The 19,300-nt window shown below is 65.1% G+C and overlaps 2 protein-coding genes across 2 annotated transcripts; one reads left to right on the top strand and one right to left on the bottom strand.

The window, feature by feature from the left end:
- The first annotated feature begins 3,414 nt into the window (after positions 1-3,414).
- Positions 3,415-6,510, top strand: LOC128817027 (collagen alpha-1(I) chain-like). The gene is made up of 3 exons (XM_053995109.1): positions 3,415-3,562; positions 3,664-5,706; positions 6,404-6,510. Exons 1-3 carry the CDS (start codon positions 3,415-3,417, stop codon positions 6,508-6,510), a joined length of 2,298 nt encoding a protein of 765 aa, XP_053851084.1.
- Positions 6,511-14,185: 7,675 nt separating this feature from the next.
- On the bottom strand, positions 14,186-18,763 carry CBX4 (chromobox 4). Its single transcript, XM_053994577.1, has 5 exons — positions 18,594-18,763; positions 18,453-18,496; positions 17,717-17,782; positions 16,963-17,029; positions 14,186-16,428 (listed from the first exon to the last, which is right to left on the bottom strand). Exons 1-5 carry the CDS (start codon positions 18,660-18,662, stop codon positions 15,088-15,090), a joined length of 1,587 nt encoding a protein of 528 aa, XP_053850552.1. The 5' UTR covers positions 18,663-18,763; the 3' UTR covers positions 14,186-15,087.
- Positions 18,764-19,300: the final 537 nt, after the last annotated feature.

Raw genomic sequence — 19,300 nt, 5'->3', positions numbered from 1 at the left:
TCCCCCGGTAGCTGAAAGGAGCCGGGAGCAGCATCGGCACTTCACTGCCCCACGGACCGGGGCTGTGCCGACGGGGGGGCGAGGACCCGGGACCCCTTGGCACCGCCGGCACCACCGGCTCACGGTCCTGTCCGAGACTGGGGGCTCACCCCCGCCCCCGAGACGCTGCCTTTTCGTTTCCGAGCAGCTCGGGGACAACTGGGGAGACAGCGACCGGCTCCGACCTGCGGCACCGGCACCCCACAGTGCCGCCGGGGTTGCTGCCGGGTAGCGCGGGGAGTATCCGGTCCGAGGAGGGGAGATTCGGGTGTGCCCATGCAGCGGCGACGCCGACAGTCCATAAGACCCCAGAAATTCCCGTGCGAGTAAGTTTTCGTGTCGAGATGTTTGACATCGAATTCATGACTGAGCAGGGCTTCCCCGGCGACTCCGGAGGCGACGTGGCGACGGGAGGCAGCGTGCCCCCCTGGACACTGCTCAGGTCCGGCGACGTCTGGGAGGGCACCGGGTACGGTTGCTGCCCTTTCTCCGGGGACCGAAGGGGGCTGGCAGAGCCGCGGAGAGATCTCGGCGTGGACGGACACGGAGGGAGCGAGAGGATCCCGGCTTCGGGAACTCTACCGAGCACCTGGGCAGAGGAACTTCTCTCCGGCCCTTCGATCGTTATTGCCCGGCCACGGAGGCTTTGGCCAGTCAGCGAAACGACCGCCCCGATGAGATGCACTTCAGCGCCCGTCCCGGTCGGGTCTCGCCGCCGCCCCGGGACCGAGCCGCACATCTTCCCCGGGGCGGTCGGTACTGAGGACCGTGGCGGCCAAGCCCCCCTGATGTTCCACGGCCCCGCCGGGAAGCGGCGGGCACAGCCCGGCCGCGTCCCGACGGTGCCGCACGGAAACTGCACTTTTCCCGGCGCGTCCCCGCCGGCCCGGTGAATTCCAGGTGCTTTCCATAGGTGGCACCGTCCTCCTGGAAATGGCGGCTGCGGCCTCAGCGCAACCGGCGGCGTTCCTGCCACCCCAGGGGGGCACTGCCGCCCCGGGCCGCCCCCCCGGCGCCGCCGGTTCGGCGAGGCGGAGCGCCCGCAGGAGCCCCGGGAGCTGTGCCGAGCCCCGGGGCAAAGCGAGGGGTTTTTTTCCCCTCTGCGTTCCCCACGGCGGAGAGAAGCCGCCGTTCTTTCCGGGAGCACAGACCCACGAACGCCGGGGTGTCTCCCGCATCGGCCTAGCTCGTGGGAGAGGCCCACGCGTGTCCTGCAGCCACCGGTTCTTGGGGGCGGCGTGCCCTGAGCCCCCGCCCCGGCGAGACGGAACGGCGGAATCCCCGCGCGGTTCCCCGCGGGGAGCGCCCACGGAGCGCCCCGACGGCAACGCGCCCGCTCTCCGTTCTCCAGGCGTGCCGCCACATACCCGGAGCCCCTCGCCACCCCCGGCGCGGCAGCTCCCCGGGTCGCCTCGGACCGCCTGGGCGGGGGAAGTGCCGCTCCCGGGGCAGCGGGCCGGGGGGCGTCGTTTATCGCCCGCTCCAGGCTCCGAGCGCTCCGCACAAAAGATCTTTTGTTCCCGGGGCTTCTGAATTTGCTCGTTATTTGTAGGAACATAAACACGAGATGTTTGCGGATGGGGAGAGGGAGGAACCGCCTCGAGTACGGCGTGGGGCGAGGAAACGGGAATGCTGCGGGGTATTCCTGCACCCCGTCTAGTCGGCGCGTCTCCGTGCCGCCGGCTGCTGATCGCGCAAGGACGGCAGAAGGACGGATCTGTCCCTGCAGCGGCCAAGGGAGTGTCACGCGTGGGCAGCGGCCACGCCAGGGCGGGACAGAACGCGGTGCGCGGCCCAGCGGCTCCGGTGGCCTCGGCCCCGCCGCGCGGGGAACTGAGCTGGGATGTGACAAACGAGACGAAGTGCGCATGGAGCCGCCCGGGGCTGCCGCTACCCGCCGTCTTTCACCCAGTCCTGCTCTGTCCGGGCTCCGTCCCTGCCCGTCCCCGCCCGCTCCCACCGTCGCCGCCCGCTCGCGACTCCGCTTTTAACAAAAGCAATTAGAGGTGAAGCGGCGCTCATTTGCATTCCGCTTAATGACCGGCGGCGGCTTCCCCGGGGCGGGCGGGGTCCGGCGGCGGCGGCGGGCCCGGGCCCGGTGGGGCGGGGGGCGCGGCCCGGCCCCGCCCTCGCAGAGGCCCCGCCCACCTGCCCCGCCCACCGGCCCAAGGTAGGCGCTGTATTTAGGTTCATGCCCTTATATGGTGATGCGCGCGGCGCCCCGCGGACGGCGCGCACCATATAAGGAAGCGGAGCCGGGGCCCGGGTGAGCTGGTGAGCGCTGATTGGCCCGCCCGTATCGCAGCAACGGCTCTGGCGGGGGGGGGAGCGGCCCCGCGGCCCCGCCCCCGGCCGGGACCCCCGCGGGCACCGAGCGGGGACGCCCCGCTCCCACGGCACGCTCCCGCCGGGACCCCGCCTACCGTGCGCCCCCCCCACCCCGCCCGGTGCCGCTGCGCCTTCCCGACCCGCGGCTCCATCTCGCCACGGGTCTTCCGTGGGCACCGACGGCGCTTGGGAGCCCGCGGCGCTCCCGAAGTGCGGCGGGACCACCACCAGTCCTCTGTCTCCGCAACGCGGGGCACGGAGGAAGACGACCGTGCCTGCCCCACTTGCGGCAGAGCACCCGGAGGGACCGCGGGCTAAGACAGCCGGCGGGACGGGGCGGTCCCGGTGCTCCGCGTGGGCAAGGGGAGAACGGGCCCCGGCGCTGCACGGAGCGGGGCGACCCCGGTCTGAGGCACAAAGATCGGGGGACTCTGCGGAGGAGGGCGGCCGTGGGGGCAACGCTGGGCGAGGTATTCGCAGAAGGCAGCGGCGCCCTTTGCACCGTGCGCGGCGCGGACGGCGGCTTCCGCGCACGCGGGCGCCACCCGTGATGCGCGCACCCACGGCGCGGCAAAGCGCCTTCAGTGTCCAGCCGCCACGGTGCGGACCGGCCGCGGGGGAAGGTCCTCCCGCTCTCCGGTGGGGAAAGGACTCCCCCATCTCGGCTCCCCCAGTCCCGTTTTCGGGACATCCCCTCGCCCCACTGACACCCGTGAAAACCACCGGCGGGGAGGGAACCTCCGGCAGCGCAGGCGACAGCCGCGCACCCACGCGTGTCCGCTCTTGCCCTGCGGGCAGGCTCCGGGGGGACGCCGCCGTGACAGGCGGGGGGCGGCGACACGGTGCGGCGACACCGGGTCGAGTTTTCGTTGCGGCGTCGCCGCGGAGCCGATGCGTGGCCGAGTCGTGGCCGCACGGTACCGCGTGCCCGCGGCCCGATTATTTTTCTGTATTTTATTTTAATTTTATTTAAAACCGAAAGCAAAACCGGGCGCTGCGAGAGCGGCTTCGGGGCTGATGCTCCTCCGGCGTGTCGGGCTGCGGGGGATGACCGGCCGCCCCTCCGCCGCGCCCCCCGGGGCTCGGAGTCGCCGCTGCTTCGGCGGGCACCGGGCGGGGGCTGCGGGCACGTGCACGGCGGTGCGGGCCGGGCGCGCTCGGGGCACGCTGCCCCCGCGCCCCCAGCGCGCCGCAGGTGAGGCCACACACCGGGCACCGCGGGCTCTGCTCCGGTGCCGCCGCCCTGCGGAACCTCCGACCGTGCCCCGCGCCGCCTGCCCCGGGGCTCCCCTGGAGGCGGGGGCGACGGGGAGGGCTGCGCCGCTTCCTCGCCGTCCCCCCCACCACGGCAGGATTCAGCGGGCTCCGCCGAGCAGCCATTTTCTGCAGCTGCTTCTCCACCAGAGCTCAGCCGAGCGGCGGGACCGGGCGGCGGCACAGCCCAGGGGACCCCCGCCCCGCTGCCCTCCGCCGGGACGGGCGGCCCCGAGCCCGGGCGGGCGGGGCCGGGGGTGGCCGGGCTACGCCGCAGGGCTCGCCGTGACAATCCCACCCTTTCCCCGCCATTTTGTTACCGTGCTGGCGTTTTCCCAAAGCAGAGACTGAGCGGGAGCCTTGGGAACGGGCCCCCGTTGTGCCGGGGCGGGCGCCCCCCGCGACCCGTGTCCCCGTTCCCTCCCACCCCCGCCGCGCCGCACCTGGCAGCGGGGCTGGTCCCGGGACGCGCGGCCACCGCCGGCACCTTCCCACCGGGATCGCCTCGCGCCCCTCGCCCGCAGCACCCGAGGGTCGTGACTGCCCGGATCCGTGCAGGACCCTGTCACGCGGGGCTGGCACCGAGTCCCGGGCCGCTGGCCCCAAGAGGAGGATGCCGGTGCGCGGTCCCCGGCTTCCCTTCCCGATGGACCGGGGACGGGGGGGCTGGTCACCGCCTTCCGCCCTCCCCGTGGGCAGCGCAAGTGCCCTGGCGGCCGAGGGGACAGTCCCATCGGGGAGGGTCCGCCGCGGGGCCGTGCCGCCCGGCACAGCACCCTTCCGCCTTGCCCGGTCTCGGTGGCGGTCCCGGCTCTCCGCGGGACCGACCCAGGCTCCCTCGCGGGAAACCCGTGGGGACAGTGGTTGGCCCACGCGAGGCCGGGCACCCCGTCGGGGCTTACGGCATGGCCAGACCGCCGAGGAGGGTGGCAGGGGAACCGGAGGGAGGTGGCCGGGACGAACCGCGGGACAGCCCTGGCGGCGCGGGGACGGGCGGGCAGGACAGCGAATGCCCCGACGGGGGCGGCCGGTCCCTCCACCCGCGCGGGGTTGATGAGCGCCGGGTTGACACCAGCCGCAGAACCCCGCCGGGGGGTGCACGCCCCTCTCCCACGGCTGCATTCCCGGCTCGGGGGAGGCGGTCGGATGTGACAATACGCGGGGGACCCCGGTGCGGCGGCGACGGATGCTCCGTGCGAGTGGGAGCGGAGCGCGGCGGGGCCGGTGCGTGCCCCGGGCTGGGCCTCCGGAGCCGAGCGGCGGCGGAGGGCGGAGAACGAGCGGGGAAGGAGGGGGCTCCTGCAGTGCTGCAATGCAGCGCCGCGCCGAGCCCGCCGGCCCGGCCGCGCTCCGCCGCCCGTCACTGCGGCAATGCGGATGGAAGCCCCGCCCGGGCTGGGCCGAACCGGTCCGGGCATCCCCTGCCTGGTCGGGCCGCACCCTGCCCCACACGCGCCGGGCTGCCGCTCTCCCCCGCTTCCTCGGCCCCGTTTCGTTTTCCTCCTGCCCCTGCCGGGACCGCGGGACGTTTCCTCCCGCGGCGGGACGCAGCCGGCTTATGTCCCCAGGACGGCCCGCTCGCCCTCTGTTTGGGGGCTCGGAGGGACCCTCATCCTGCCTCCGGCGCCGAACGCCGGCGGACGCCGCCAGCAGCCACCCTGGGGGCCCCCTCCAGCACCCCGACTTCTCTCTGCGTCTCCCCTCGACGCCGGGACTTGCGAAGTCCCCGGTGCTGCACCCACTCGGGGCGGATCCCTGGTCTCTGCCCTGCTCCGTTCCAGTTTCTCCCGGGAGAATCTCCCTCCTCCCTACCTATCCTCCCCCACGGTCTCTGTGTCCCCATCTCCTTCTCATTGTCCCCGCTGACCCCGCTGCTCAGTCCAGCAGCAATCAGCGCTGCGGGGCCCCACGCGGGGTGGGGGGTCCCACCTCGGCTTCGCTTCCCCGCGGCTGCCATCAGACACTCGGAATCGCAGCACCGCGGCCGCTCGTGGGAGCACCCGGTGAGCGGGAGCCCCGCGCCGCAGCCGCCTCTCCCCCCCTTCCCGAGGTGCCCGTGTGTGGTGATGTGCGGGCAGAGCCCTGGTGAGAAGGGATTATTCAGCTTGTAAAAGCCACTGATAAAGGCACAAACCCGGCAGGGCACGGCGGACCATGAGGTGCATAAAATATCGGGGCTTAAGACTGGGGGGCCACTACAGCCCCCCACTGCCCGCCCCTGTCCCACAGGCTCTGGATCACCCCCCTCTCTGTTCGACTTTTGCCGCAGCAACCTGAGGCTGGATCCAGGAATTCTCTCCCAGCCATGCCAGGCAAACAGGGTTCTGCCCTCCCACCTGGATGTTTTTTTTCTGACGCGGTGAAAATGGCACCGCATTCCAGCTCCAGCTCCTGCTGGTGCGGACTCAGCCGCTGGATCCTGCCATGTCTGCATTTACTGGATGAAAGCTCAGCCGAGCCCCTGAATTTCTTCCCTGGGAGAACTTCACGGGCTGATCAAGATGTCCTTAACCTTCCTTTCGGGAGGCCGGGCACCCCCGCGGCTCACTCTGGGGCTCCCGGCGCCCCTCGCCATCCCTCCGTCTCTCCCCGACTCCTCTCCAATATTTCAATGTCTCTTCTCAGCTACCGGAGGCTGTTCCACGCGAAAGCGGGCTCACCAGTGCCACACACCGAGCAGTACCGCCGCCCCGCTCTGCCTTCGGTCCCCTGCACACGCGGGGAGCCCTCACCGGCGGCGGTGCCGCCCCTGTCCCTGTGCCTGTGCTTGTCCCTCTCCCAGTGCCACAGCTCCCGCTGGCACCGAGAGAGCGGCGGTGCCCGCCGCGGAGCTTTGCCGGGAACTCCTCGGCCAGTGCTGAATGCGTCCGGGGGCAGAGCGACCCCTGACCGCAAACCGGGTGCTGGCTGGGGGCCCCCGTCCCCCGGGCAGCTTCAGCCCTGGCTCCTGGGCTGCTCCTGCCATGGCTCCTCTCCGGGAGCAGGGAAACGGGGACGCTTCGGGAGCCCTTTGAGAGCTCGCCCTGCCCCGGCGGGGGAGGGTCCCGGGACCCCCCCAGAGGCGGCTGAGCCCCTCAGCCCCGCACCAAGCGGCTGCCGGGCTGGTTCTCTGCAACAGCCCCCCGCTCATCGCAGCCCCTTCTGTGACCGAGCCCCTCGCAGGACGCGGTCCCAGGCACCCCCACGCAGGTTCCCCGCGCCGTGGAAGTCCAGCTCTCAGCGGGCTGTGCTGAGCCCCCGGCCGGCCGCTCGTAGCCCACGGCCACGGGGGTGCTGCTGTTCACGGCCCCTGTGCCGGCCCCCGGCTCTGCGTCCTCATCTCCCAGCACTTGGGACGTGGCACCAGCGGCCATTCTCAGTCACGGGGACCGTGGGCGGCGAGGGGGGGAGGCACGGGGCAAGGGCAGGAGGAAAGAAAGCAAAGTTAAATTTGACAGCTCGAGAACAGAGAGACAATGCCACGACCGAGACTTATTTGTCACATACTCAGGCATGAGATGGAAGGAATTCATTCCTGTGATAATGCCCGTCCCTGCTCAGCCGCTGCTGCTGAACCACAAATTGCTGCTTGCAGCACAAAATATGGAAATGGAATAGATCAGATTAGACGCCTTCTTGTTGGGGCTCTGCTCTAGGAGTTATTTCTAAGTCCGGAGAGTTAAAGCATCTTCAAGCAGCAGAGCATCAAACCCTGAGAAAGTGGGTCTGCTTCAGGTGGCGGAGCTACAAAAGGAAAACCATCAGGAAATCGGCTACCGTGGAGCCAGTGAAAGATTTTTCAAAGCAGAGAGAGAGACACCCAGGGAGGGCTCTTCCCACCTCGGGTTAAAAATGGCTCAGGGTCAGGTTGAGCCCTTAAACTCGAGATAAGGCATCGTTCCACCAGCCGCCGGGGAGAGGGGTGGCACCGCTGATGTCCGACCACCGCAGCCTCTTCTCTGCACAACCCACCGTGAATCCCCTGGCTTGTCTGTAGCTGGTGACTTCATGTGCCAAAAGAACACAGGCGGAAGGAGGACAGTGTCACGGCTGGATCCAGTGCACATTCCTGATGCTAAAATGACAGCCTGGCTTGCACCGCACGGCGAATGGGTGGGTGCAACGGGGACAACGCTTCAGCCTTCATTTTTCAGCCGTGTGGAAATACTAACGTGTGAAAATTAACGTTTCCAAGCATATGTGAATATTGCCATTTATTTTGTGTTTTGAGATGCTTCGGTGGCTCCTTGATACCGAGCAAACTTCCCCTCCCCTAACCTTATATTTGGTATTAATAAGAATGTGACGCTCCATTGTTTTTTAATTTCAGACAAAATAGAAAATATTTCTTCCCAAGCAGCTCCCCGAACTTGAGGAGCCCGTTCCCCTCAGAGGCACCGGCAGTGGGAAGGGGCATCCGCCTCCGGGGTGCAGGAGATGGGGTGGCACCAGGTCAGGGACCCAGAAATTCAGAGGGGGAACCCTCCTAACCCTCATCTTCTGAAACACCATGCCCAGTCTATCACAAAGGGCATTTCCAGGGGGTCGGGACCGCTCTCCCCAACGCCGGGGCCGAGGGCTGTGTGCCCTTCTGCCGCTCCCCGCGTTCCCCGGTGCGGTTTGCCGCCCCTTTCCCGGCGTGCCGCCCGGGGACGAGCCCTTTCCGCATGGCACAGCCCACGCCCGGCGTGGCCATTTTAGCCCGCACTCGCCCTCGCCGCTGCCGCAGCCCCGCTCGCCGCCCCCCGCCGCTTCCTCGCTCTCTCCAGCGGCTGCGGACAGGTCCCGCCCCGGGGCTGGCGTGACACGGTTCCGCGGAACATCCCCCGGAGCAGCCCGGTCCCACCGCCTGCCTCCGAGCTGGGCGCTCTCCCCCCGCCAGCGGCGGCTCCGGGGCACCAGGGAAACACTGAGCCCTAAATTGCTGTTCGCAGCTCTGGGAGCTGCCCCGGGGCTGCTGGAGCCGAGGGACAGCGTGTGACATTTGAGTCATCCTGATTTTCCTATTCTTGTGTTTCATAAACGAAGTGACACCTTCCCCTGCTGGGCATCAGGGGAGGGGGCAAACCCGGAATCCCTGAGCCCTTTCCTGGGGCAGGTTGTTCCCTCTGTGGCTCATTTCACAGCCATTACCAAACACCACCGTCCCTCGTCCTGGACATCCCAGACTCACCCCTGCTGAAGACAATGACAAAGCACCCAGGGGCTTCCCAATTCTCAAACACGAAAAATTCCCGACCAGAATTCCTTGCTCAGCATGGTCTTCATATCAAGATTAAATACATGTTTGTTAAAGCTTCCATCAGCTCAGACCCTCCATCCAGGCTTCTGTTAATGCGTTTTCTAATAATATCCAAGTCCTCTCCCTGGCTGCTACAGCACAGCAGCAACACCTCTGAAAGGTTTAGGTTATCCCCCTTGTCACCTCCAACTAAGACCTTCTGAGTGAAGCAGCTATTCCTTCTACACTGTGGAAGCTGTGTCCACATTCAGGCCACGGCAGTGCATGAACTCCCTGGAAAACGGGAATGTGGCCGTGCCCCACTGCTCAGGAGCTTCCTGGGACAGAGCCCGCAGCACCGGCTGGGTCAGCCCCGCTGACTCGGCTGGGTCAGTTCCTGTCCCCTCACCTGGTGCCAGCGCCGTTTGGGTACTGCTGTTTGGCAGGGCTCTTGGAGGGTTTGGGGACCCCGGAGGGTTTGGAAATCCTGGAGGGTTTGGCAGTCGGCGATCAAATTTCCCCTCTCCCCACCCTGGAAGCGCAGGGCCTGCTGCCAGCAGGGCGGCCCAGGCACAGCCCGGCGTGCCCCAGCCCCGGCTCCCGGGACCCAGGGTGCTTCCTGCTGTGTCACACGGCATGTTTTATATGCCTGCTCCTTCGATAAAAATAAATCTTCGTGTTTGCAGTTTGCTTTAAACTACATCAAGGTGTCAGCTGAACTGACGGCTCCTCTGAGAAACGACCTCAGGAGGTGCCGGCAAATGGCTCTGGGGTGAGCCCGGGATCTCGCCCTGACACGGGAGGCACCAGCGGCTCCCAGCCCGCGGGGAGGAGACCCCGGCCACCCTCAGCCCTGCCAGGGCCTGGCCCAAACTTCCATCATTGCAGAGACCCTCATTTCTCTCCCGTTTGCACCCAAAGGTCTGGCCTGCAGTGACACCCCTTCGGTCTCCTCCAGTCTCCGCACTCTGGCACAGATCCAGGGATGGCTCCCATGAGCAGCTGCACCTCCCGTCCCTCCTCCCTTCCCGATCCCTCTTCCAACCCACCACCAACCTCTCTCCCTTCCCTGGCAGGCTGCACACACCTGACCACAGCCACCTCTGCCCCTCTCTCAAGTCCCCCATCTTGTCCCCCTCTGCTGTCACTCCCTGCAGCAACCAAGGGGGTCCCTACTGGGGAGTGCAGTGAGGGGGCCCCGGGAGCTCAGCCCCCGTCTCCATCCAGCCTCTTGCTCACAGAACAGCTCTCCCTTGCTGCTGCCTGAGGCTGGGCCATGCCACAGACCTTGGCTGGGTCAGACAGTGCTGCCCCAGCCACATCCTGAGTGTGTGAAATGCTTCAATTTGCCTGCAATGGGATCCTCCCCAGCTCAGGGTGCAGCAGGAGCTTTCCCAGGCACAGGGGATCATCAAGAGCCACCCCACAAGGCTCTGGAAGCACCTGGAGATGGTCTGGGCTGTGCTGCCTCTGTGCAGCTGCCTTCCTCTTCTGGTGCAAAGGTAAACAGAGCTGTGTCCTTGTGGCCGTCTCTGACAGATCTCACATGAATCTGGACTGAGTCCAAATGATCTTATCTGTGGAGACACTGAGAATTTCCCACTACCAGGCTTTTTTGACTGCTCAAACCAGAGGCAGCTCTGTGGGATGGGGGAGATGATGGAGTTTAGGGCTGGGCTGAAGTGGGGGAGCCTCCTCTCCATCCCCTTGCCAGTTGTCCCAGTTTGGTGAGAGGGCTGCACCTCCCACAGCCGCTCTCCCACACACAGGGACACCAACCCCAGCAAAACCCAGTAAACCCCCTCAGTGGCTGCTGGATCAGCCCCACAGATCCAGTTTTAGGTAAAATCGTTTCTAGCAGCTGTGTATGGCTGTGCTCAAAGGGACAGTCAGAGAAAAACCAACCCAAGCAGTGGCCTTCCCTCCCAAAATGTGGCCATGAATGTTTTACCTTGTGGCTGACTTCTCCAACAGGGGATGGCTGCTGAGATCACCACATTCAGCAAAGTCACACCCACACCTCCTGACACTGCACAGCAAAACCAGAGAAGAATGGGAAAATAAAGGAAAAATCCCACAAAATGCACGCAATGGATGCGTGGAGGAGCTGCCCCTACTCCATATATGAGCAAAGGCACTGAGTGCCCCAACTGCCAGGGAAATCTTCCACTTCCCACTGTATACACCCACCCCCACCTTCTGCCCTTCTTGAAGAGAAGTTCCTCTCCCATTCCCAGTCTGGACCTGAAGTCTGGATCCATTCTCAGACTGACCTCCCAGTTCCCACAGACTGATTCTCACTCTGATTGAAACACGTCAGCTCTGTTTTGTGTTTATTGAACGTCCTTCTTCATTACAGCATCCTCACGCCACGCCACGGAGCGAGCCCTTCCACCCAGCCTTGGGGCCCACATTGCCACTGTGCCAGGTCGTTGCCAGGGGATGGTGTTTCCATCACTTTCCATGGAGCAGGGATCCCACCGACACCTCCTGAAACCACACAGGGCCACGGCAGCTGCTGGAGATGGAGCTGGATCCCAGCCTGGTGCTGCTGCTGACGCTGGTACCACGGTGGGGAGGGGAGAACCTGAAAGGATCAGCACAGAGCTGCAGCCCCTCCCTGTGCACGGCCGTGGACCATCAGGCCCTTTCAGAAGGGCTCAAAGATGAACACAAATTCTCCTTTTACATCAGCAAATGTTTGTCTGGAATGAATCCAAACCAAGCAGAGGTTAACACATTCCTGGGAAATACATTAAATGTAGCGCGCACCAGTCTCCCTAATGGAGCGTGGTGACGCTGCATCTCGCCCTGGATCACTCTGATAACCATTGGAAGTCACCGTGGACTCCACATTCATTTGCTCAGTAACAGGCATTTAGGTTTGATGCATTTACTGGGGAAAGAGAGTGGCAGGAATAAGTAATTCATATCCAAACATTTCGTCTCTCCCAGCCAACCGGCCCAGCGAGGGAAGGGCGCAGCTTTTAAACCAGTAGCTACTTATCACACCTTTCACAGCACAGGAAGCTGCTGGAGTCGTGATAAACATGATCAAACTATTAAAGTAAGAAATATCTGGCCGTGTGGTTTCCGGGAAATGGTGCCTCAAACCAACCACGGCTGCTGCCGGCACAGACGGTGCTTCAGGGGCTTCTGCAGCCCTGGGGGTGCTGGGTGCAGGGAGGCAGCTCAGAAACACGCGCTCAGAGGGACAGTGTTCCCTTAAAAACTGGCAACACAACACCCTCCATTTGCAGAAATGCTAATGAGCTGAGCTAACTGCAAACCTGCAGCAGTTATTAATTGCCCAGAGCCTCGCACACCTACAGCCCAGGGAAGGGAGCTGCCGAGCCAGCTCGCCGTGGCAGCAATGCCCAGGCTCTGGCCCGGAGCCTGCAAGCCCACGTTCAAAGACACAACCTGCTGTTTGTGAGAAACCCCGCTGCTTTCATCCACCTTTGTCTGGCTAAAGAGCAAGTTGTGCCCTGGCAGCCGCCCTGCCCCGGAGCCGTGGCCCGGCCCCGCTCCTGCACTGGTTCCCGTGGCTGTCTGTTGAGCCGCACTTCCCCTTTCATAAATCACATTTTGCATTCTGAGCATGCGTCTCCTCTTCCATGCCATTTTTGTTTTCAGATAACCATTAGCTTAATTAATCAAGGGAAAAGCATCATTTCTGATTGTACGTTCTGATCCTGAAGCCTGGGATGGCAGGGAAACCCTCCCCACCAACCCATCCCTGGGCACCCCCCGGCGCAGAATGGGGTTCACCAGCACCTGCCCCGACACCACTTCTCCAGCACCCTCAGCACGTCACCCACAGAGCTCTGGTGACACGCAGCGTTGATTAAAACCTCTTAACATTCAGCACAGCTATCAGGCAAATGTTGATTTCAATCAGAGTTCACCATTTCCACCTGCCCTGGGTGCACAAATCACCAGCTTTGGGGCCTCTGTGCAGGCAGGTGAACATCACCCAAGGGTCCTTTGGCTTTGGATCACCAACCAAAACCGGGGCAGAACGGAGCTGTCAGCACTGACCCTGCCCACGGAGCCACCTCCCCAGTGCCATTCCCACCTCGAGCCGAGCTACCCCGGAGCAAAGCCTGCATCTGCAGCAACGTGTCCACAGGCGATTGTCCCACTTGGGTACAAGCCTCGTCGGCTGCTCCAGCTGGGAAGATGGCATCCACACACCCCGTGGTTACTTTTCCACCAATTCAACCCAAACTGCACTGGAAAAGCGCTCCAGCTCTGGCATAACTGCTGTAGGCAAGGCCTGGGTTGAATGGCACACGCAGGGGTTCCCACTGTGACCCACACCTGGCTGGATGCTGTCCCACCTCCCCACAGACACCACACCACCCTCAGATTTACAAGGGAACAATTACCAGCATGAGTTTGGAATTTGTGTAAGTGAAATGGCACCTGGGAAGCCCGGGTGGCCCAGAAGCGAGCAACACAAGATGGGGGGTGATTTGTGCCGTGGGAAGAGCACTGCCCCATGCCTGGACAGAGAGACACTGTGACAGCAGGACACAGGGCTGTCCCTCACGCCACGGCTCAGGTATCACTGCAGGCTCCACCTTACCCCAACCAATTCAATTTGCTTCTCACGAGTTCATGGCTCTGGTCCACACACATCAACAATATTTCAACCAAGACCTTTGCTGGAGGAGACCTCAACTTTGACCAAAAGCCCAAGAGGAGACAGGCTGGCAGCAGAGCCAGTTTTGCCAGCACCAGGTTTGGGAGGGTGGCACTGCCCGGGCACTCAACTCTGTTTGGAGAGGTGACACGGGGTCGCTGAGCGCTGTATCTCGGCCACCACACTGTAAGCCCTCTCACAAAGAATTAGCCCTGCACTGTATTTCCAGTGGACTCCAGCAATTATTAATCTTGTTCAGAGACAGCTGCAGCTTTCTTGGTGGAATTTGGACCATCTTCCTTTCTGGAGACATTCAGCTTCTTACCTAACCGTGACCCACCCCAACACTGCTGGGATGGCAACCATCACCCACCACTCTGCCACCTTCCCAGCCTGCGCTTCCACAGCTTTCTCAGGTTCCCATCACAGCCCCCCCCAGCCCGCTGGAGGAGGCCAGCCCTGCCCTGGCCCTGCTGGAGGGAAGCACCACACACACCTCGGGCTCCTGCGGCCTCGCTGCCCACCCACGACACAGGGTGCCCTCAGCACTGTGGGCACAACACTCTGGGGGTGAAAACTGAATTATATTCAAAACGCTGCACCTCAGAGCAAGTTTTTTAACCTGCAGGCACCGGCTCTGGAGCAGCCCGGCTGCAGCCGGCCCACACAGGGACCTGCCATCCGTAATGCTGTAACAAATGCACTCCAAATCCCGGTAGTTTTTGTAAAGGTTTATAGTCCTTTGCCATGATTGCATGATACATTTCTTCCCCTGTGACACAGCCCTCAGACCAGGATGCGCCGCTGGCAGCTCGCAGCAGCTGGACTTTGCACTCCGATCTACACTAGCTGCAGAACATCAAATGCACTTTCAACATCTCCATTTAATATTTACATTCAAGCAATTAATAATTGGAAGCTTATAGTTTAGACATTTCTAATAGCAGCAATTTCTATAATAGCTCGTTTAGCTTTAGATAACGATTTTTTTTTGCACATAGAAACACCACATGTGTACAGTATCAAAAAATATATACGGGATGGTCCTGCGGGTCGTGGGGAGGGCAAGGGACCAAGACTAACAAATGCTCAATGGTTAAAAAGGAGAACAGAAAATAGTCGTTTGATATAGTTTATAAGGTGATCTAGGGACTCCATAAATCTAGGCTTTATATTTCATTATATAAATACCTACAAATAAATATATTAGCGTGGCCAGGGAGCGACCAGCTTTCAGCTCAAACAATACATTTCAATAACACCACGTACAAACGGGAGCAAGAATCACTTGACAAGTTAGCACTGTTAAAATATAATACTATAACTCTGAGTAACTGGCGGGTCCCATCCTTGTGTGTCCCACTGCCTGCGGGTCCTGGAGCAGCCCCCAGCTGCGGGGCGGGAGCAGCGGCGAGGTCACCCCACGTGGCAGGGATGGCCACCGTGCCCGGCCCTGTCCCGGCGTCCCCTCGGTGGAGACGGCGGGCTCGGCCGCCGCGGCGCGGGCAGGGGCACGTGGGCTCCGGGGAAGGGGCGCCAGTACCTTGGAGGGAGGCCGTGGGGCCGGCGGCCCCGGGATGGGCGGGCAGCTCCCACGGGGAGCGGCTGCCATCCCACCTCACACCGTCACGTACTCCTTGAAGGTCACAGTCAGGCAGTTTGCGGTCACGTCTGTGATAATTATATTCCCAAAGAAGGGCTTGAACTCCTGCAGGGACTCGGCCTCCTCCTCTTCCTCCTCCTCTGCGGCCTCCTGGGGCTGCGGAGGCTCTGGGGCCGGTTTCTCAGCCGGTGGCGGCGGCGGCGGCGGCAGCTCCGGCTTCACCTGCGCCAGGGCCAGCTCGCCCTCCGCCCGCGGCTTCACGCACCGCAAGTCTATGGGCTCGTCCAGGTCCGAGTCCAGCAGGATGACCTCGGGCTGGGCGGGCGGCTCCGGCCGCTCGGGGGCCGGGGGGCTGAGGCAGGTGGGGGCACTGATGCTGCGGGACGTCAGGCGCTTCTTGCCCGGCTCCCGCTCGGCGTGCGGCTCCGACAGGCAGCGCTTCCGCGAGCTGGCACTGGAGAGGTTCAGTCCCATGGAGGAAGGGCTGTGCTCGCAGACGGGACTCAGGGACCAGGGCACAAGGTCCGGCTTGGTGGTGAGCTGCAAGGGCTGCTCCGCTGGAGGAAGGGGCAGCTCCTTGGCCAAGGGAGTCTTTTGGGGACCTTCCTCCAGCTCTGCAGGGGGCTGCCGGCTCTCGCCCTCTGCTTTACTCAGGGCATTGCTGCCCACCACCCTCTCCTCCCCTGGCTTCCTCCACGCCTCTACCTTCTCCTCCCCACCCTTCTTAGGAGTCCTCTCCTCCGCAGCCCGCTTCCGGGGAGGCTCCCCAGACTTGATCTTCACCGCCTGCATGCCGTTCTCCATGTACTTGCTCATCACAATCACAATGCGCCCATTCTTGTTTTTGTTCTTGACGATCTTCATCTTTCCCCCAAGGCCATTGCTGGTCACCCTGTCCCGGGGGGGCGGCCCAGTACCGCTGGACAGGTTCTTCTCAGCTCCATTTTTACTCTCTGCTGTGATGTTCTTGACTGGGCCCAGCAAGTTTTTGGCTGGGCCGTGAGCCCACTTGTCTGGGTGGGCGACCAGGGGGGCCTTGTTATTGTCCAGGCAGGCCTGGCCCTGCGGCTCTTTGCTGCTGGGCTGGTAATGGGGCTCGTACATCTTGGGGTCGGGCTGGTAGTGGTGGTGCTTCTTGCTGTTCAGCTGGTAGTAATACTTCCCTTTGCTGTGGGACTGGTGCTTCATGCTGCTCTCCTTGCCATTGGGCTGGTACTGGTGGTGCTTCTTGCTGTTGAGTTCATACTGGTGCTGCTGGCTCTTGCCAGAGGAGCCGAGGTCCAGCTTGGGCCGGGTGTCCACGGCCGGGTCCTGCAGCCCCGTGAGGATGTTGGAGCGGCGGGCGAAGGACGGGAGCTGCGGGGCAAAAGCAAGAGCTGAGGTCAGGCAGGGCTGGAGAGCCAGGTGCCAGGTGCCAGAGCTGCGGCAGGTGCCGAAGGCTCCGGCGGAACCCCCGCCCCTCCGGCAGCTCTCCTTACAGGATGCTGCATCCTGGGGCACCGCGTCCTCAGGCAGGCGGCCCCAGCCCACTCCAACTTAGAGGCTGTGCATTGCTCCAGATTAATGAAGCAATGAAAAGAAGAAAAGCCCCCTTCAATCAGCTGTCTGGGAACGGGGGCCGAGCGGGACCGCCGCTGCCGAGCCCGCGAGCAGCCTGCTAATGCCAGCCGGGCACGGGCACAGCGGGCCTGCGGCGCGGCCCAGAGGGGAGGGAAGGGGGGCTGGGGCACCCGCTGAGCTCAGCGCCGGGGGTCCCCGGGGCGTTGCGAGGCGCCCGGGCTGCGCGCAGGCTCCCTCAGCATGATGAAACCCGCTGCAAAGCAAGCGGCTCCCCGGGGACGGCCCGCGGCAAAGAGCGCGGGGCTGCGGGGCCGGGCGCCCGCGCGTTACCTGCACGACCAGCGGCTTCGGCTTGGGGCCCCGCTTGCGGTATCCCATCAGCTGCTCCTGCCGCTCCCTGCGGGAACACAGCGTCACGGTGAGCCCGAGGGCGGCACACCGACCCCCGGCGCCACCCGCCCCGCACGGCAGCTCCCGCGGGAGCAGTGACCCTACGCGGGCGAAGGGACGGGGCAGCGGGAGGGGACCGGGGCCCGCAGGTGGCAGAGGGCCGGGGCATCCTGTGGAAGCAGCAGGCGCCTTCCCCGCTGTTGCCTCCCCGCTGCGGGGAGGGGCTGAAGTTCACAGTTTGCGCCAAAACACTCCAGGAAATAAATGCGCGGAAAGAGAAAAAAAAAAAAAAAAATTAAGACGGCTTAAAAAAAAAAAAAAAAAAAAAGGCAAAAAGCAAAAAAAAAAAAAAAAAAAAAAAAGCCGAAGCCCGTCCAAGCGCAGCGGCAGCAGCAGCAGCGCCGCCTCCTCGACTCGCGGCATCGAATCCCGGGAAGAAGGAGCGCGGGGCGCGGCGTGGGGGGGGCCGCGGCGCGGGGGGGGAGCGCGGCGTGGGGGACCTTGACCCGGAGGCGTCGCCCGGTGGCCCCGCACCGCCCGCCCCGCCGCGGCCGCGCCCCCCGGCCCGGCCCGGGGCCGGCCCGCGCCCGCCCCCGCCGCGGCCCCCGGCTCCGTGACGCATCTGCAATTGCGGGAGCGGCGCGGAGCGGGGGTCCCGCCGCCCCTCCCGCATCCCTCAGCCTTCGCCGCTCACCTGTTCTGGAAGGCGATGAGCAGCCGGGGGTCCAGGATGTTCTCCTCCGGCTCCCACGTGTTATATCTTGGAGAGGGGAGGAGAGCGGCCGTCACCGCGGGGCCCTGCCGGCGGGGCCGGGGTCCCGGGCAGAGCCACCCCGCAGCACCGGGCCCGATGGGAGCGGGGTGTGGGGCCGGGGTCCCGGGGAGGGGGATGGGCGGGGGGGGGCCGCGGGGACGGTGCTGTTTATTTAGCGCAGTTATTATTCCGGAGGAATTCCAGGCATGTCATGATGAAATTTTCCAAATCCCCTTTCCCGGACCCAGGAAAGCGGCCGCGGGCCGGAGGAGGGACCCGGCCGCCGCGTCCCGGACCCCCCCGCGCCCCCCCCCCCCGCCCGCACTGTCATGCAAACCCCGAACGCTCCGCAGCGGCCGCGCTCGCTCCGGTGCCGGTGCTGCCCCCGCCTCGGCAGCGGCTCTCGGGGCTGCGGGGCGACGCGGACGATTTTTGCGGTTATTCCCCCTTTCTCCCCCCTTCCTGCCCCCCCCTCCCCGCTCGGTTCTGCAATATGGAGCCCGACTCCCGAGGAGGGAAAGGGGGAAGGAGCCATTTTCTGGTGCACATCAGCCGCCGCCTGCTCGGCTCCCGCCGCCGTCACCGCCGGGCCCCGCCGCCGCCTCTCGCCGCCCCGGCCGGGGCCCTTCCCAGAGCCCCATCCCCGGCCCCATCGCCGCCCGGTGCCGGTACTCACTTGGGCGACCATCCCCTCCATTTCACCAGGTACTCGACTCTGCCCTGAGCGGCGCGGGAGGCAAAGACACGGCGTCAGCGGGAACCGCCACCCCCGGCGCCCCCGGGCCCCGCCGCCCCCCGCCGCCGCCGCCCCCCGCACCTTTCGGATCCGCTTCTTCTCGATGCTCTCCACCGCGAAGACGTGCTCGCCCACCGCCGGCAGCTCCATCCCGCAGCCGGGAGGGGCCGGGCCGGGCCGCGCTGCAGCCGAGCTGGGCTCGGGCTCCGGCAGCTCCCGCCGCCGGCCCGACAGACACTGAGCGGCGGCACCGCAACCGTGCAAATCCCGGAGCGAGACGTCAGGGAGGCGGCGCCTCCCGGGCCCGGCTGCCCGTCAGCGGCGGGGCCGGGGGATTGGCGCAGCCCTGCCGGGGAGCGAGGCGGGGAGGGGGCGGGCGGGGGCCGGGCACGGCGGCGCGGGGAGGGGGGCGCGGGCAGCCCGGCTCCCGCCCCACGCGTGACTCAGCACGGCCCCACGGGGCTGGCGGGGGGGGGGCGGCACAGCCCGCGGGGCAGGTGCGCGACCCGCGTCCCGCGGGGGAGAGCGGTCGGGCGGAGGGTCCGAGCGGAGGATGCGCGGCAGGACGAGCGCTCGGGAGGGCTCCACGCTGCGCCACGTCGCGCGGTGCCCCGGGCCCGGGGGGCGGCGGCGCCCACCCCCGGCACGGCCCGAGCCGCCGCCGCCGGCCGTGGGGCCCGACCCTGCCGGGGAAGCCCCGGCCCCGCTGCCCGGCGGGTCCCTGCGGCCGTGGGGCGCCCGGCCCGGGCACGGCCAGCGGTGGCTGCAGCGGGCCCGGGCCCGGGGCA

This window comes from Vidua macroura, chromosome 19, assembly GCF_024509145.1.
Source record: "Vidua macroura isolate BioBank_ID:100142 chromosome 19, ASM2450914v1, whole genome shotgun sequence".
Taxonomy (NCBI): domain Eukaryota; kingdom Metazoa; phylum Chordata; class Aves; order Passeriformes; family Viduidae; genus Vidua; species Vidua macroura.
Note: the sequence above shows the minus strand (reverse complement) of the source record. Positions and strands in the feature narration are given on the sequence as shown.

Bases quoted from the DNA above. Each gene is read 5' to 3' on its own strand.
- CBX4 (XM_053994577.1), bottom strand. From the start codon at position 18,662: ATGGAGCTGCCGGCGGTGGGCGAGCACGTCTTCGCGGTGGAGAGCATC. The intron at 18,497-18,593 runs GTGCGGGGGGCG...CGCGCCGCTCAG, and splicing joins AGAAGAAGCGGATCCGAAAG to GGCAGAGTCGAGTACCTGGT. The intron at 17,783-18,452 runs GTGAGTACCGGC...CCCCTCTCCAAG, and splicing joins TGGAGGGGATGGTCGCCCAA to ATATAACACGTGGGAGCCGG.
- LOC128817027 (XM_053995109.1), top strand. From the start codon at position 3,415: ATGACCGGCCGCCCCTCCGCCGCGCCCCCCGGGGCTCGGAGTCGCCGC. The intron at 3,563-3,663 runs GTGAGGCCACAC...GCTCCCCTGGAG, and splicing joins GCGCCCCCAGCGCGCCGCAG to GCGGGGGCGACGGGGAGGGC. The intron at 5,707-6,403 runs GTGAGAAGGGAT...TCCCTCTCCCAG, and splicing joins GATGTGCGGGCAGAGCCCTG to TGCCACAGCTCCCGCTGGCA.